Consider the following 18,614-nt stretch of genomic DNA (forward strand, 5'->3'; position numbering starts at 1 on the left):
TCTTTCTTTCTTTCTTTCTTTCTTTCTTTCTTTCTTTCTTTCTTTCTCTTTCTTTCTTTCTGTCTTTCTTTCTTTCCTCTCTCTCTCTTCAGCTTTATTAAAATATAATTAACAAATAAACATTGTGTATGTTATGGTGTTCAATGTGATGTTTTGATATACATATACATTGTGAAATAATTACCACAATCAAGTTAACGTATTTATCACCTCACATAAAGAAAACTTTATAATGAAAGTTCCGTGGATCTGCGCTCCTGGCTCTAGCTTGGAGTCCTGAATTTTAGTCAAATTTTGACAGATTTACTTAGAAAACACAACAAAAAAAAAGATATGCTGTACCTTTTTGAGATTAGCTATTTAACCTTAAGCAAATTAATCTAAGATCCAATCAAGGTGTTCTGTGTATCAATAGTTGTTTTGTTTTTACTGGTGAGTAGTAATTTATGATATGGATATGCCAAAATTTATTCATCTACTCACCTACTAAAGGGCATTGGAGTTGGTTCTAGTATTTTTTACTGTTACACCTAAAGATGCTATGAATATTTCTGTACAAAAAAGAGAGAGAGATGCCATTCTTATTTTCTTTTGGAAGTTCATTTGAGTAAATATGGTAACTCGAAAAGCAACTATGCTCTTGCCTCTTTACTGAGTTACCTATCATAACAATTTAAACGTAATTTTAGACCAGTGAGGACAAAAACTCCTTATACAGTAAGCATAAATGAGATGAATTTTCAAAAGAAAAGATGAATTTTTCATGGGGGCGAGATGGGTTCTTTGCTGCTCTATGGACACTGTCACCTGTATCATCCCACAACTGGACAAGTAGGCTTCAAGTAGAATTGTAGGTCTTTCACCACCTATTAGTAGTAACTATTAATAGCTGTTGCGGTTCTCTGTGCATCATCTGTATGTTGTGTCTCTAAAGCAAGTTTCAGAACCCTTTCACTAGCCCTACGTAGGCAGGAGCTCAATGTATAAAACAATAGGATGATGGAGTCTGGAGAATAAATTGCAACCTTGCTATATCTAAAGGGTATAACTGGATAGAAGGATATTGTACCTAAGCTCCTTCTCAATGTAGGTGATAGGCATATAGGCATTGTGAAATGCAAGTTCTTGGACCTTCATAATATCCTGAAGACATTCAGGTCCTATTTAATGAGGTTCCTTTCTGTGTGCTATTATGGAACCATCTCAGGCATCATCTCAATGTTTGCTCCTTCAGGTAACCCTTTTACCAACTATCACTTTTAGTTGTAATTTCCACAGTTTAAATTCCTAAATGGAGTTATGCCAAGAGCTACTTCAGTTTATGCACGTTGCTACCATGTGGTGGCAAGATACACCGGTTACATCAAGACTTGTTTTCTATGCAACTCAAAGAACATCTCTTAGTTTTTGCCTATAAAGAATGACAACCATTGAAAGTATGAGACTGGGAGAAACTCGCTCTGTCTGAAGGAAAATTACACTCCTCCTGCCTTTCTGTGTCTGGAGTTATTGACATTCCAGCGGATCACTTAGCTGACCTGCAAGAAAAATCTAGGAAATGAGCAGAATTCACTAACCAATACTTTGGTATGCAGACAGGCTTTTTTTATTTTGCAAAAATACATAGAGAAAATAGAGATACATTTTCTGGGATCCACTCTTATGAATGGACGGTGATAAATGAGGGGCATCCCTCTTTTCTGATGCTTGGATATGAAGGAAAAGATGTCAATATGGCAAAAGTAGCTAAAAACGAAGCAGGAAATTAAGAGAGGTGTATTGGGTAGGTGTCTTTCTGAAATAGGACAGACTTGAACATATTTATAGGCTAAGAAGTAGATGGTAAAGAAGAAGAGGTTGAAGACACAGAAGAGAAAAAGGATAATAGGTAGGGGTGAGGTGGAGGAGGTGGGAGGGAATCCGGTGGGCAGCAAAATTGCAAGCCAACATGAAGCCATTCCCCAGATGTGCACCAAGCAGACAGTGTTTCCTGTACTGGCTGTCTTTAGACACATCCTTCCCCCTCTATCTTGGCTCAGCCCATTGTCCTTTGCCTTCATCCTCCAAATTCTGTGGATTGAATCCTAGATGGATTAGCAGGGAAGGAAAAAGTCTTAACAACCATGGCATTTTGCCTCTAAAGCAAACAATACCCCTTCTAAAGTGAGAGAAAATCAGAGAGAGAGGCTGAACAGTGGGGATGGGTAGGAAAAAGAATCAACAGTCACGACATGCCTACTATGGACCAGATACTGTGTTTGAGGTACATTATTTTATTTCACCCTTATGTACCATGGCTTAGCAAAGTAGGCATGTTAATAGTTACTTTGATGCAATTCTGTTTTCCAAGTTTAAAAAATACCAGCAGATACATGCCCATTATATATCTTTATATAGAAAGAAACTGTGTCTTTAAGAGAAGGTAAGTATTTGCTCAGGGTCAGACTGCTAACAAGCTAGGATTTTCATCTGGGTTTGATTGCAAAGCCTGCATGAGTTTTCACTCTATCCTGCTGTCATATCAGGGAGATAGAGTTAGTTGTTTGTGTCTCCTGTTTTTACCAAAATAAGTAGCTTCCCTCCAGTCAGTTCTCACATTCCTCTTCACTATGTTGATGCCACGCTTTCATTAATTGTTCCACACTCTCCTGTTTGAGAGCATGGTGTTTGCTTAGTCTTATTAAGCCCAAAGGGAGGGTCACTAGAGAAATATTTACTGAACACCTACTCTATGCTAGCCTTGGTGCAAGACACAGACATGGCCTGTGGTGAGGCACTCCCATTCTAGTTGGGGAGATGGATATTGAGCTATCAAAGAGTTAAAAAAGAAATGAATGTTGGATGTATGAAATGCTATTTTCAGGCACATGGACAGTAAATCATGTAGAATTTTTGAAGAAGGGGAGTTTACCATAGATTGGAATGGTCAGGGAAGGGGCCTCTTGTGGGGAGTAGGAGAAAAAAACAAGGTTCTGGACCACCATCTGAGCCTCCTCGAAAAGCTGTGGATTCCTTCCCAGCCAGAGTGGAGGCCAAGCCTGTGGTCAAGAACCACGTCAAAGTTCTCTGGCCTCTCATCAGGAAAGCTGAGAGACAGAGCTGGGCCTCTCTGAATTGGCTCAGGAAGACCAGATGAGTCGTTGGCCTCCCCCGCCTCATTGGCAAGGTTGAGATCCTGGTTTGCAGTGAAATTTACAGACATCTTGTCCCTTGGCATGCCATGTAGCTGCACACTTAACTGGGGCTCTTTTCTGAAGTCTCCAAAATGCAAGCAACACGATTAACCTTATATTTTCTGTCTTTTTCCTTTCTCGTGTTGAAGGCTTTTGCCTTCATAATCCTCCATGCCTGCAAACACCACTGATAGTTTAACAGACTGACTCCAGTCAAGCTCTGCCCCTCTCAGCCTGGGCCACCCTCCCATTCTTGGGCAGGATTGAGTTCCCCTCCTCCCACTTGCCACTTCCTTGCTGTGTTTTAAGGAGCCTCTTCAGATGGCAGGAATTCTGAGTGTTTTGCAATTGTTCAATGCCATATCATCTGCCCATACCCTCCAGAGGAAAGTTCTTAATTTATCCAGCTGTCCATTGGCCTCAGCTGTTGTCCTAGTTTTCTGAGTACACAGGTATATTGCCTGAGACCATGTGCTCCGGGACTTTTCTATCCTCCTGGAGCTCAACATATATAGTCTTCATAAATTATAAGATCTAACTTATACTGAGTTACAGTGTGATCATAAGACTGCTGGTTGGATTTTTTGGCTGAAATCTGCCTGCCAAATTCCCACAGAAAATCTCTTCTCCAGCTCCCTCCAGCCACTCTCCCCTCCTACCCACCTCTGGCTTTTTTCCTTACTGACTCATATCTACCTACAATACTGTCTTAAAATCAGACACATCTAATCCCTGACTAAAAAGGAGTAAAGCCTCATGGGAATTTGCACTGTCAACTGTGGAGGAAAAAAGGACTCCTGCACAAGATCTGTCAGCTCTCCTGTCAAGTTTTAAGTTCAACCTTGCTACCATTGCTGTTGCCTAGTCTTCCCTTCGAGAATACATTCCCCTGGGGCCATTTTACTACGTTGTCTGGTTGAGAGTGGGAGGGTGATGAGGCTCTGGATTAAAATTATGGTAGTAGAAATGGAAGGGAAAGGCAGATGAGGGGAGACATTAAAAGCAGAATATACAGGCTTGGGTGATAGATGGCATGTAAGGGAACTGTAAAAAAAGAAACACTTTTCCCTCTGTGCTAATAGCAATTTCCAACCACCAGCTGAATGCAACATCTCAGTATAGTAGTTTTGGCCTAGTCTGTTCAAGAATTTCCTTTTCTTCCCAGAGACTATATCACCCCATGTGAGTGGTCCTAAGTGTTTTCCACTGTTTACACAATTGAAGAGAGTTGAATAGGCCCATAGTCTTTCTCTCCAACTGTCCTATTTATTTTAAATTATGCATGAACAAACTTTAACAGCTTTATCGAAGTGCAGTTTATATATTGTGATACTCACCTGTTTTAAGTGTACAAAGCAATGATTTTTAGTAAATTTAAAGTTGTGCAAATATTACCACAACCCAGTTGTAGAAGAGTTGCATCACTTCAATAAGATCCCTTGTGCACATTTGAAAGGAGTAATCCCTCCACCCTACCCCCACCCCCTGCTGCAGCCAACCACTAATGTACTTTTGGTTTCTATCCAGAACTGCCTATTCCGTACATTTCACTTAAAATGGAATCATGAAAGTAACTGGCTTCTTTTTCTTAGCATAATGTTTTCAAGAGTCACCCATGTTGTGGCACGTATCAGGTTATTCCATCTTATTGCTGAACAGTATTCCATTGCATAGATACACAAATTATTCCCCCAAAAGCAGTTTGGGATCTATGCCTTGAGTCTCCTAGCAGAATTCTGAAGGTTAAGTGGGAAAATGATTACATAGTGATTGGTGGCCTAGTTTGGAGGTGGAAGTTGGGCCTAAGATCCTATTCTATTCTCCATATTGAGTTTTCCTTGGATGGGTTAGGAAGGAAGAGAATATTTTACTGATAACCAAATCTTCATGCAGAATTGAAACTCCCCATTAGGAAAAGTGGACTCCTTGAGAGGCTGGTGCAACATTGGTCCTCGAGCCTAAGTCCACCTATAAATGCTCCATTTGGGGGATGGTTCAATTTTCTAAGTAAGATAACAGCTACTTGGACTAGCTCACAAAACCCTCCATTCCTGAGTAGCAGTTCTGTGCAAATTATCCCCTGAGCCTTCTGGGACTATTCAGACCCTGGACTTATTCCTAATGTACCTACCGCAGGGCTGGCCTCACTTGTAGGTGTCCACACTCGTACCCCCTCACTACTGCTAGACTGCACGTAGCACTTGGTCAAAAGTGTTTCCACTCTTCTGGCTGCTGGTTTTCTGGGCAGCTTTTCATTTTACTGTGGTTCCTGCGGTTTACCCTGGACCTCCATGTTTATTGTCAGTAAATTTCACCTGTGTAAAAGAAAAAATGCTGAATTTGGATGTGGTAGGTGCAAAGGGAGTCACATAAAGTGCCTTGTGCAGGGCTACAGGACTTGTAACTGTATGCCCCCTCCCGCTCAGAGGTCTCTGGGAAGGAAGATGAAGTAAGGACAATGAGAAGTCCCTTAAGACTAAGCTAAGAGAACATACTTCCTAGAGAAGCTGCTTTGCTTAATGGAAGGTTTTGGCTCAGAGGCGGGGTCATGTGGGGACCATTTCAGCTTTACTCTTGGTACTAACTTCCTAGTTGTGTGTTTCTTCCTAAGAAATCATTTTGCCGTGACAAACAGCCCAGTTCAAGGATCACTTCAACTGTTCCAACACAGCTGGGAACCATTAGGGGCTCAGCATCCCTCCTCGCTCCTAAGCCACCCAAATATTGTGAATATGTGTGCTGTGACCTCTCCTCCAACTCCATTCCTACCTCTCCAGCACGGCTCAAGCTGAAATGTCCCATCTGCACTCTGCGTCTCAGCTTTGAGTTACAGAAAAATTTCTCAAGTCTTACATCCTTAACCCCAACAGGAAGATACCCGTGTGTCCAAAACTAGGGAAGAAGTCAACAACCGGTCATTTTGTTGTTTTCAAATTTGTCACCAAATAGTCTGTTTGGCTGCTGCTGGATTTGCATTGGCTTATTACCATTTACCCTTTCTAAATCCTTGGCTACTTTCTAGTCTTTTAATGCCTCACTTCCTTAAAGAGACAGAAGATATGGCTTAATAAAGGATTTGCTTCCCAGGTTTCATATCACGATGTTTACATATAGTAAGAGATTGATTCATATTTAGTGAATTTAAATGAGCAGACTAAGACCTATTAGTGATATTTATCCTGGAATCAAAAGCTAAGAGGTAAGTAAGTTTTCCAAGAGAGTGAAGAGTGTTTAGGTAGGTTTTAAGCGGAGGCATAAAACATTGGGATGAATGACTGAAAGAGGTGGTAGCATCTCTGTCCCTGAGGAGTTGCACAATATCATCCTTTATGTGGTGGCTATTGTTGAGCCTAAAGGCACAGGGATGGATGACTGAGGTCTTGAGTTTTATTCTCTAGCCATATGTGGTTCTGAAAAATAAAAAAACGTTAGGCCTAGGTCTCCTGCTGACTAGCTAGATGATCAGAGTAGCAAGTTATTGCCCTTCTCTGAGCTTGCTTCCTCATGTGAAAGATAAGCTTTACTAGTCTCCAAAATTCATTCCAGTTTTGACATTCTATGACTGTTAACTTGTCATGTTTTAAATCTATTGTTAAATAGCCGTCGTGTATGAAGAGGGGTAAAGCATACCTGGAGAATGGGCCGGTTTATAAGATGAAATGGAACATGGGGGGGAGGGGCCCCAAACTTACATTCTCTCATGAATTTGACATAGCTTTTAATATATATATTATATGTACATACATATCTATACATAGACACACACATATAATATATAATAATCATATCCATCTTGGGTCTACAACAGAATAATTACACCATTCCTCAATTTGAATTCTGTTTATATGTCTTTTTGCTCACTTATGTGACCCTTTATGTCTTCAATAGAAGTTGACATGCCAAAAGTGTTGGCTAAGCCTAGATACCTATTGTGAAATGAAAATCTTATGGAAATTCAAGACACCATAGTGTATCTCCAACCACTAACAACTCTACATAAAACTAGCAAATAATTTTTCTTACTAGTCTAAAAGCACACTTTTTCATATATCAGTGTTCACTTTATTGTTTTTCCATGTTAGGAAACTATGATATGTATTATCTAGGTCAAAGAAATTATTTTATACTTTTACATCTTGCTCCAAATAAAATGAAAACACCTGACCTGGGGAGGAAAAACTGTGCTTAGTTTCATTTTAGAAAAGGCAAAAAACAATGAGAAGAAAAAGAACATCAGGGTTTGACTCACTCAACATACCTGCTCTATGTTCAACCAGTGAAAACAAATGCAGTTTGCAACTCATAAAAAATCTTTTTTAAGATAGAAAATTCTTCTAAAACAAAAAGTAGTTGTGAGCTACCAGGCATGCATCTAAAAAAAAAAAGACCTGAGAATCCAAAGCTGACAACCCATCTAGCCATCTCCTTTTGGCAGAGAGATGCCCAATTAATCTCTAACTTGGACTTGTCTTTGCCCAGAATGCCTGCCTATTTCTTTCCAGAGTTATTTTGGTTTTTAAAGAATATATGGAATGTTTCATTCTGTAGACCAGACCCTTCATCAAGGAGAATTATGGCCATTAAAAAAAGAGATTTGAGGACCAGAAAAATATAGCTGCCTCTAATACTTTTTAAAAGGATATATGTCTAGATTCCATTTGAGACAAGGATTTATTTCTGCTGCGTAAGCAGAATGTCAAGGTACCGGTCAATGGCCTCCTCGTGAAGCTTTCTCGATCTAGTCAAGAATGCATTGGTATTTCCTGCCTTTGAACTCTGCAAATGCTGGTACTCTGAGTCACCCAATTATGTCTTCAACCATGCAGTGTCATGTATGCCACAATGCCTTTGCCCATGCCTTTCTCTCTACCTGTTATGCCACTGTACCCCTCTCTTGTCCAACTGCCTAATTCTAGTCAACTCCAGTGTTAACACCACTGTGAATCCTATTCTGACTATGATCAGGAGAATTATGGGGATTCTTCCTTTAGACATGAATTATGCTTTGAAAATGACTCTACTGTGCCCTATCACTTTATGTTATAATTGTATTATTTAGGTGTCATTTTCTTACTCCCAGGGCAAAGGCACAGTTAATATGTTGGGGGGAAGATACATGCATACATTCCAAACAAATACTGCCCCCACTCTGCCCAGATTCCCTCAGGACCTTCACTGGGAAGAGGGTTGGTTGAAGTGTTCCTGTGAGTGGTTTATTACCACTTGCTATTCATGCTGCTGTCATCTATATTCATCCAAAAATGTAGAAAAATCTGGTTGCTATGGAGACCACTGTTGCTTTTGCTTTATGTTAGAAAAGGCCTTCCTATAAGGTCTTCTAACTGATTTTCCTAGAGAAGGAGAATAATTAACGTTAACCTTCATTAGACCTTGTCTCTTTAATACAACCTCCCTTCCAAACACAGGTGCTTCAGAAAATCTCATCCTAGCAAAATAGGATCAGAGTGTAATGTACTAATTCCTAGTTATTATTTTTTTTGAAAGGTCACTACTGTGGTGAAAACTCTCCCAAACCCCAATGATAGCTATGTCTAAGAGCCCTCACCACCGCATGGCACCCAATCTCGTCACAACCCCTCCTTTCATTTCTCCTGCCACTTCCAAACATGGGGCAAGATGATCAACTGTTTTTTGGTTTTCCTTATAATCCCCAGTCTTCCCTTCAACCCACCTGTGGAAAGTCTACTCATTTTTCAACTCTAACCTTATCTCCTCTATGAAGGCTGTCCTGCCTAGTTCAGCTCACAGTGACTCTTATGAAACTATTCCCAGACTCTCATATAACCAATTATTGTATTCATAGGACATCTGTGATGACCCCCGTCTGATTGTGGGCAATATTAGCAACCACCAGCTGACCCAAGGGAGACTGGGGCACAAGCCAATGGTTTCTGCATTTTCCTGTTTGGCTGTTCAGGAGACTCATTGGACAAAGGTATTATCCCTCCTGTGGGACCTCATTCAGTTTCCACTTTCTTGTCTTCTTTAATAACTTTAGGAAAAAATCAGCTCATAACTTTCTTAGATTGTTGTATTTCTTGCAAGTAGAGGTATTAACTAGGCGACTTCCCTCCATTTCATTATAAGAAGTTTTCATTATAAGAAGTTTTGCAAACACAGAAAAGTTGAAAGAATTTTATAGTGAGCACTCATATACCCACCTAGATTCTGCCATTAACATTTTACTCTACTTGCTTTGTCATATATGCTCATTGAAATCTTTGGTTATCATTTGCCGTGCATTGACTCAGTATCTCTGCATATTACATTGTCTGTACCTACTGGGATATAAAGTCAGTAGAAACCAGGGAGTCACTAATACATATTAATAACAGAAAAGGTGAGAAAGACAGAAGTAGGACTTTGAAAAGGTTCTAATAAATTATTAACAGTACAAAAATTCCTTTAGCATTCAGGTAGAGTTCAAGGCAATGAAGTATTAACTTGACTTGGGACAAAGTTAAAACATTTTCCTCAAAAAATAATTTTAGAATATTAATGTGTAGCTGTTATATAAAAAAAATTCCTAAACATGATTTTATTCGAAATGCAAATTAAATCCATATTCAATAGAATTGATATAAAATCTCTAGAATGGATATTTAAAAAACAAACTACAATGGGCCTTGATTTTGATTGGTTTTGCTTTTTAGAATGCCTTGCATTTTAAACATGCAATCATGAATATGTTTATGTCATCCGCTTCTCAACATCTAGTTTATAGATTATTTGTGGAAAGCATTTAACCACTGACTGGTTGTCCCAGCCACACTGTGTTCTCCTGTGTGCATTTAGACAGGCATGGTGATATCATCCTCAGCCAAACTGATCTGAGGAAGCAGAAGTTGTGGGCAAAATGCTATACCTAGGATTTTCCAATCCAGACTCAAACCAGGTGTATGTGGCTTGCTTCCTGTTGTCATGTGGATTTGCCAGGAGTAAATTGTCATCTCAGTTTCTGGATGTGGTCTGGTGAATAACACTTGATTAAATGTTCTTGCATTTCTAGACAATTCCTAACCATAAGGAACAGGAGTGGGACCCTCAAAAAACAGATAAATATGCTGGGATATTTCGCTTTCGTTTCTGGCATTTTGGAGAATGGACTGAAGTGGTGATTGATGACTTGTTGCCCACCATTAATGGAGATCTGGTCTTCTCTTTTTCCACCTCCATGAATGAGTTTTGGAATGCTCTGCTGGAAAAAGCTTATGCAAAGTAAGGAGGGGATTGACTAGTCTGCTGTCAGGGTACATGAGGAAAGGAAAGCCGCATTTGTCTTTGGGAGCTCATTCTCTCCCAGCCCAACCCTGGAGTTTAAGTTGGGTAAGATGTCAGTCAGAACCAAGGCATTGTTTTGCACTTGGGCCTGGCTGTCAGAAATCTTAGATGAGAGAGGAATTAGAGGTTCTTGTCTCCATTTAAACTCTTACCTGCTCCCAGGTATCCTTTCCTGCTGCTATCTGCAGATCACATGACATTATCACTTCGTTTTTTCTTTATCTAATATCTCCCCATAGAAAGAAGTTTTTGCATAGATTGTCCTTGATCAACATAGCCTAAGCCTAGAAATTTCTGAATATGATTTCAAAAAATATCTCATTTCATACCTAGAGAAAAGCCATCTGGTAAAGTCTAGTCAGGGAATGTTCTGATTCTTTAGAGTATGATGTTCTTGACCTGGAAAAACAATTTTACAAAGATAACCTTGCATCCTTGCCCTCAGGCTGCTAGGCTGTTATGAGGCCCTGGATGGTTTGACCATCACTGATATTATTGTGGACTTCACGGGCACATTGGCTGAAACTGTTGACATGCAGAAAGGAAGATACACTGAGCTTGTTGAGGAGAAGTACAAGCTATTCGGAGAACTGTACAAAACATTTACCAAAGGTGGTCTGATCTGCTGTTCCATTGAGGTTTGTACTCATGAAAAACAACCACTGTATACTCATTCCTGGCAGAAGAGACTACAAAATTCAGTGGGGAAATTCGCCCTTAACCCAAAGACCCATGGAAAACTATTAATGGTACTTGGAAAGCTAAGATACACATTTTGTCCTGGTGTAGAAGTTGAGGTGCTTTAATTTTTTATCCTTTTGTACCAGTCATTCCACATGGAACCAACGCAGCATCCAGGCTGGTGTCAGTAGTCTCTGCTAAATTATTCCTCCTGTCTCTGCTTCTAGATCTTGAGGTTATGGCTGCTTGTTCAATAAATGAATCTGCCCCATAAAATTTTATGTCAGTTCATATTAATGTACTACAGTGGATAGTCTGAATCTGACTTGTTTGAGTTGTTATATTACATTCTTTATTTCTTTTTCTCTACTGCTTTTGTTTCAAGTTGGGTGTCAGGATGAAATTTCCATCTGTGTGAGAACTAGCTTCAATCCTACTGGGTTAAGCCAATTAATGAAGAAGGGGGGTCAGGACTGGGTCTCCCAGTTCCTGTGCCTTTATATATCTTTCTTTGCTCTCAGTCTCCCAATCAGGAGGAGCAAGAAGTTGAAACTGATTGGGGTCTGCTGAAGGGCCATACCTACACCATGACTGATATTCGCAAAATTCGTCTTGGAGAGAGACTTGTGGAAGTCTTCAGTGCTGAGAAGCTGTATATGATTCGCCTGAGAAACCCCTTGGGAAGACAGGAATGGAGTGGCCCCTGGAGTGAAATGTGAGTTGCATTCCACTTTCACAGCTACATCTCCAAAGCCCTGTAGTTCTCCCAGACCCATCCCTCCAGACTTCTAGTGTGCTCTCAGTGCTCAGTGACACCTGTGGGCTCTTGTCAGGCATGGGGTCTGTGACCCAGCCACAGATGAAATAAAGCAGGACTGATTCTCCTGCGTTCTGTTTCTCTGGCATCCTGCTTACTACAAGAAGTCAATGGCAAACATAATGGTCTATCTTTTTTTTTTTTCTTTCTTTCTATTTGCTTTCAGTTCTGAAGAGTGGCAGCAACTGACTGCAGGAGATCGCAAAAACCTGGGGCTTGTTATGTCTGATGATGGAGAGTTTTGGTGAGGAGCGGTTTCTGCACTAAGGGAATTGGGGCTTCCACATGGAACTACAGTGTTAAGTATTAAATATCATCTTTATCTTTTTCCTGTGCTCCTTCCATTCAGGATGAGCTTGGAGGACTTTTGCCGCAACTTTCACAAACTGAATGTCTGCCGCAATGTGAACAACCCTATTTTTGGCCGAAAGGAGCTGGAATCGGTGTTGGGATGCTGGACTGTGGATGATGATCCCCTGATGAACCGCTCAGGAGGCTGCTATAACAACCGTGATACCTTCCTGCAGAATCCCCAGGTTTGAGTCAATTACTTGATTTGCCTCAAAGTTATCCAGTCAATAGGAACTCAGATCTTGCTTTGGTCATCTCTGGAGTATTTCTTTAGCATCAAGTCTTCCATTTGCAGTTATCGTGTAATATTCATCAACCAGGATCCCTAGGGATTGTCTCAGGCGCTTGTAAACCACAGCAGACTATGCCTTTTTGCAGAGACAGACTTTGGCAGCATTATCAAATCTGAATCACCTCCTCTGGCTGCCTCTCTTCTGGCCATATCGCCTGGTATGGCTCTTTGACAATCCCTGCTTCCTTGTGATGGTCCCACATTGGAGAGAGAAGATCTGCTTTGAGATGTTCTCTCCATTCTTCCTCATTTCGCTTTACTGCCCAGCTGTTCTCTGGGGTACACATTTACTATATTCTTCCTCTTTCTAATGCAGATGACTCTTTTGAACCCCATTATTATGCCTCCATTTTATCATCTAGATCCGGGTCATTTTTCCCAGGATTTGAATCATTGCCCTGTCAATGACTCTATCCCATCCATCTCCCATTACAGTGCTATTCCAGGTGACACAGCAGGGTCAAGTCCAGAGTAAAAAACCCAAACATCTAAAGCCCGAATCTATAATAACCTGGATGGTTTCATCTCAAAATGTGCTGATGAGCTAACGCATAGAAAACAAGAATTCTGCCTATATTGCTGCCTCACTGGACACGGGTGTGTCTTTTCTTTCCATGGATCTCATTGGTCAGGCATTTAGGAGAATACCGAGACTAGTGGGCTGATTCACCTAACTCATACTGCTCTTCCACCCTTTCCATTTTAATTGTTCCTAAAGAAAAGAAATCTCCTATCTCCCCCGCCACACACCACCTCACCTCCATTTACAACTCTGGAAATGTTTCAAGTATTAGGCACATATACTAAGCTGGGAAAATGGTTTCACTCTATATGTATGTACAGGATTGAACTTAGGGGCCTTAGTTCTGAATCTGTTTTTTCTTCTTACCTTCTTTCCTTCCTTCCTTCCTTCCTTCCTTCCTTCCTTCCTTCCTTCCTTCCTTCCTTCCTTCTTTCCTTCCTTCCTTCCCTCCCTCCCTCCCTCCCTCCTTCCTTCCTTCCTTCCTTCCTTCCTTCCTTCCTTCCTTCCTTCCTTCCTTCCTTCCGTCCGTCATTTTAGAGATGGGATCTCACTTTGTTGCCCAGACTAGAGTGCAGTGGCAGGATCACAGTTCACTGCACCCTTGAATTCCTGGGATCAAGGGATCCTTCTGCCTTAGCCTCCCGAATAGCTGTTTTATGTTTCCTTCTAAAGGGAGAGAGGAATGGAGACAGAGACAGAAAGGAAAATCTGATGCCTTTTAGTTTTATCTCCTAATAGCACCGTGATTCCCCAGATGATGTTTGGAAAGTCTGACACAGGCTTGTAGCTTCCTTAAAGTGGCAGTAGCAAAACATCAATTCTCCAAGGAAGTGGATCCAGCTCTTCCACAGGCCATATGTCTGGCTGGCAATAGGAGGCTAGCCCAGGGTGATGCTGTAGTGTCAGGTTGAGTCAAATGAAAACCCTTTCTGTCTTTATGGATTCCAGATGTTTTCTATAAATGGCATTTAAATACAAAGGCATAATAATAACAACAATAATAATAATACAATAATTTACCAATAACTTATTAGAACAAAGCATATCCTCTTTGGCATCAAAGGCTAAGAATAAAGTTATCCCTCAACACATGCTGAATGACATAGAAAGAAGCAAGTATTAATGGTATGCACTTAGCAAGTCAATGAATTATCCAAGACCTTGTCTGATCAATATCAAAGCCCAGAAAATAACTCAAGGCTCTGCTTCCCAATGACAAACTTTCTTCCCTGAAATTTAAGCTGGCTTATCTGAAATGGGAATGCTAACTCACCTCTTTGGTGGCCTCTTTCCCTTAGTACATCTTCACCGTGCCTGAGGATGGGCACAAGGTCATTATGTCACTGCAGCAGAAGGACCTGCGTACTTACCGCCGAATGGGAAGACCTGACAATTACATCATTGGCTTTGAGCTCTTCAAGGTAAAAATTTGGAGCAGAGAGAATGAAGGCAAACAAAGTAAAAATTAGGATGATTTAGGGGTAGGGGAAGAATGAAAGGCCTAAGGATAAAGAAAACGGAGGATACAAAAACCACGATTTGAGTGGAATTGAATATTTTACCCTATTTCATTTCCAGGTGGAGATGAACCGCAAATTCCGCCTCCACCACCTCTACATCCAGGAGCGTGCTGGGACTTCCACCTATATTGACACTCGCACAGTATTTCTGAGCAAGTACTTGAAGAAGGGCAACTATGTGCTTGTCCCAACCATGTTCCAGCATGGTCGCACCAGCGAGTTTCTCCTGAGAATCTTCTCTGAAGTGCCTGTCCAGCTCAGGTTCAGTTTCCTTTGCAAGCCCTCAAACCCCTGTTCTTTGCTTTACCTCCAATCCTGAACCCCTTCACCCATCTCCCCTCTTCAGACGTTCGATGGGACAACTTGTTTAAATCAGACTTAATTAATTGAAATCATGGTGGTAAAAATATTTCTAAAAGGGGGGTTGGGGGAAATTCCCCAGTGAAGGTCTGAACTTTAGAGCTCTGAGCTACCCTTAAAGAGGAACAGGCCTATAGTCTAAGTTCTTCCACATCAAATTTTGTCTTCTGTTTTCTGGCTGATACCCTCTTTTCTTAAGCAGATGGCACTCCTCCCTGCTCTTCTATTATGTTCTGAGTGCTGGGTCACCAAAGCCACCTTTTTTTTCCCAGCCCTGCCTACTTTGATCTTTATCTCCTGGCCCTTAAAGAAAGGAGAAAGGAAAGCATGCTCAAAATATATATAAGCCATATCTGAGGAAGAATGGGCTAAGTCATACAATGTTTCATGCTTTTCAGCAATGATAAAGGATGTTTATCATATGATGAAAATATCTTATTTTTGATGTTCTAGGGAACTGACTCTGGACATGCCCAAAATGTCCTGCTGGAACTTGGCTCGTGGCTACCCGAAAGTAGTTACTCAGATCACTGTTCATAGTGCTGAGGACCTGGAGAAGAAGTATGCCAATGAAAGTAAGAATGGCAGGAATGTCTGGGAAAGCAAAATTCAGTTGCATTTATAGCACATAAGTTAGAAAATATGATCACAGATGATTTTCTCCAGCAATATTTTCAGTCTAGAGAAGTTGGGAATGGATGGCAATCATGGCAGAGGATGGGATGTCAACTTCAGGCAAGGCCTACAATAGATTCATTTTCATATTCCTATACAAAATATGGAAAAGGAAAGGGAAGTGGGAATAAAAGTGTTGAATCTCAGTCATTCCGGTGCTCAGGTGCTATGCTGAAAGTCCCAGGACTGGCTTACTGAGATACCTTCTTGTCTATCTAGAAAAGGAACTTTAATTGCTGTGTTAAAAACATGTCACTTTGTTCCAGCTGTAAACCCATATTTGGTCATCAAATGTGGAAAGGAGGAAGTCCGTTCTCCTGTCCAGAAGAATACAGTTCATGCCATTTTTGACACCCAGGCCATTTTCTACAGAAGGACCACTGACATTCCTATTATAGTACAGGTAAGAGTGTGTACAGGGGTCCCCAGAAACACTCATACTCCGTACCAGATACTAGATGATCCCAAGTACCTTATATATGTTTAGGATGCAGAGTAAGAATTATCATATTTTTTGGTTTGTATTATACTCAAAAACTCTTCTCACCAAGCATGGACACTGACTTCCTTATTACCATCCATCCTAAATCTCCTCTCTTCCATTTATTTAATTGTGGGCAAAAGCCCACATGCTCACCAGTACACATGTTAACATACGTATCATAAAATCCCATGGAGGGAAACATATGCCAGTTCAGAGGACCCTCAACATGGCTAGGTCAGGATGAATCACTGCAGTCTGGCAGTTTTTCTGACTTAATACGCCTGACCAGCAGCCTTTAGGTAACCATCCCACAGGTCAAGAACAAACCGGAGATTCCGTTTTCTGGCTTTTCACCTATATTCTTTGAGATATCCTTCCCTCAGCTGATGGGCTATCAGGAAAGGACAGAATGGTCTCTTGGTTTTAAAACAAATCTTTTGAAGCTCAGCATTAGATCTGGATGTCACTGGGCAAAGGTTAATCTCACTGAGGGCTGCTCATCTTCACTCCCTTCATTTGTCTTTCCAGGTCTGGAACAGCCGAAAATTCTGTGATCAGTTCTTGGGGCAGGTTACTCTGGATGCTGACCCCAGCGACTGCCGTGATCTGAAGTCTCTGTACCTGCGTAAGAAGGGTGGTCCAACTGCCAAAGTCAAGCAAGGCCACATCAGTTTCAAGGTTATTTCCAGCGATGATCTCACTGAGCTCTAAATCTCCAATCCCAGAGAATCCTGACAAAGCTTGCCACCCTTTTATTTTCTGTCAGGTGCCAGGTCTTAGGTCAGATTCACAATCTTTAGAAAGAATGAGATTCACGATAATCAGCTTTTCCTCTCTTCTGATAAATTCCCCATACTTCCCAATCCAAGTAGCATCAGTAGCGACATAACCTATATACCTCCAGCAGCTGGACATGGGGAGGCGACAGTCCTATCTAGACATCATACACGTTTGCCAAGAAAGGATTTCTGGGGCTTCCGGGGGTGAGATTCAAGCAGGACAATAACAAGAGGCTGAACTCCCTACAGATGTCTGTGATGTTTTCAGTTGTTCGATATATCTCCCCTGTAGGGCATGTTGAGGAAGGAGGAGGGCTGATCAAGGCCAAGCTGGTCTAGCCTGACATCCTAGCTCCTGACTGAACACTATAGACTTCCCAGCAGCATTTCACCCAGCAGCCAGAGCCGGCTTTAAGTCCCCAACCCTTACAGTCACCACTGCCACCACCACCAACCACAACCACCACCACCACCACCACCACCACTACCACCACCACTCACCACCATCACCACCTCCGGAAAGTGTAGTCCTGCCCTCAACCAAGTCACCCCCCCACAGTAAATTTTACCTTCATGTTGAGAAAGCTTCCTAGGTGCTTAATCAAGAGCTGGAGTTCAATGAGTCCTAGACAGTGAGAAGGGCTTGAGCTTCAGCTCAATGGAAGCCAGCTGTGTGCCACAAGAAGGAAAAGTGGAAGAAGCTGCAGTGGGAGACAAAGCCTCGGTCCCCCACCCACCTACACACACCTACACTCACACACGCGCACATGGGCGCGCACGAACTACCGTTTAGGCAGTCAGTGGGCAAGAGGAAAGATAAGTAAGTACCATACACACCTAAAAGATGAGAGAATTCACCCAGACATACGACAGCCAGTTTGGGGCCCCTGACTGCAATGTGAAACCTCTCGCTGCTGCTAGGTTTACAAACAAGCCCATTGTCCTGTGCCTCCTAATATCATTTGTACTGAAGACCCCATCTGGGGACTTGAGACTTTGGTCCCAGCCCAGACTCCTCAGACTTTTCTCTCAGTTGGGATGCTTCACTCGCTGGGAGTGTTTGCCCTCTCATTTTTCAGTACTTCTACAGAATTTTCTCTAGAGTCAGTCATTATGAAATGTTCTTCCCTCCATCTTAACCTATCAATGTTCTGCCCCTCCTTCAAGGCCCAGTATAAATGCCACCTCCTCCATGAAGCCTTCCCTAATTCCACCCCAAACCCCCACCTTCAACAATATTTCAACGCTTCTGCAATGATGAAAAAGAAACATAGTTGTAGTACTTAGCCTAGTCCAGCAAGCATTCATTTTTAGCTCGCTCATTTTTTACCATGTTTTCCAGTCTGTTTAACTTCTGCAGTGCCTTCACTACACTGCCTTACATAAACCAAATCACAATAAAGTTCATATTCAATACATTGACCAGTCTTGACTTGAATTGATGGCATGGGATGGATGGCAAGAGTGAACATCTGTTAAGACTTGTTTCAAAGCCACTGGAGGTGGGGGCTGGAGCACTTCACGAAATCTGAGCTCAAGTAAAAGTGTGATGGATTCAAAGGCCCTGGCTACACTCTGATGGTACAGTTCTTTGCATGCTGGGGTAGTTGGAAGAATAAAGAGGGGTCTTTATTTCATATTTAGGGACAGCTGGGTG

At 41.6% G+C, this 18,614-nt stretch overlaps 1 protein-coding gene across 1 annotated transcript in view; it reads left to right on the top strand.

The window, feature by feature from the left end:
• Window positions 1-18,379, top strand: part of CAPN6 (calpain 6) — a 25,334-nt gene extending 6,955 nt beyond the window's left edge. Inside the window, exons 3-13 of the mRNA XM_023203061.1 lie at window positions 8,998-9,129; window positions 10,204-10,412; window positions 10,921-11,113; window positions 11,678-11,871; window positions 12,140-12,217; window positions 12,323-12,509; window positions 14,438-14,560; window positions 14,718-14,920; window positions 15,473-15,594; window positions 15,961-16,097; window positions 16,707-18,379. Coding sequence (XP_023058829.1) covers window positions 8,998-9,129; window positions 10,204-10,412; window positions 10,921-11,113; window positions 11,678-11,871; window positions 12,140-12,217; window positions 12,323-12,509; window positions 14,438-14,560; window positions 14,718-14,920; window positions 15,473-15,594; window positions 15,961-16,097; window positions 16,707-16,889 — 1,761 coding nt within the window. The 3' untranslated portion in view covers window positions 16,890-18,379. The remainder of the gene's footprint in view (window positions 1-8,997; window positions 9,130-10,203; window positions 10,413-10,920; window positions 11,114-11,677; window positions 11,872-12,139; window positions 12,218-12,322; window positions 12,510-14,437; window positions 14,561-14,717; window positions 14,921-15,472; window positions 15,595-15,960; window positions 16,098-16,706) is intronic.
• The last annotated feature ends 235 nt before the right edge of the window (window positions 18,380-18,614 follow it).

Source organism: Piliocolobus tephrosceles, chromosome 12 (assembly GCF_002776525.5).
Source record: "Piliocolobus tephrosceles isolate RC106 chromosome 12, ASM277652v3, whole genome shotgun sequence".
In the NCBI taxonomy this organism is placed as follows: domain Eukaryota; kingdom Metazoa; phylum Chordata; class Mammalia; order Primates; family Cercopithecidae; genus Piliocolobus; species Piliocolobus tephrosceles.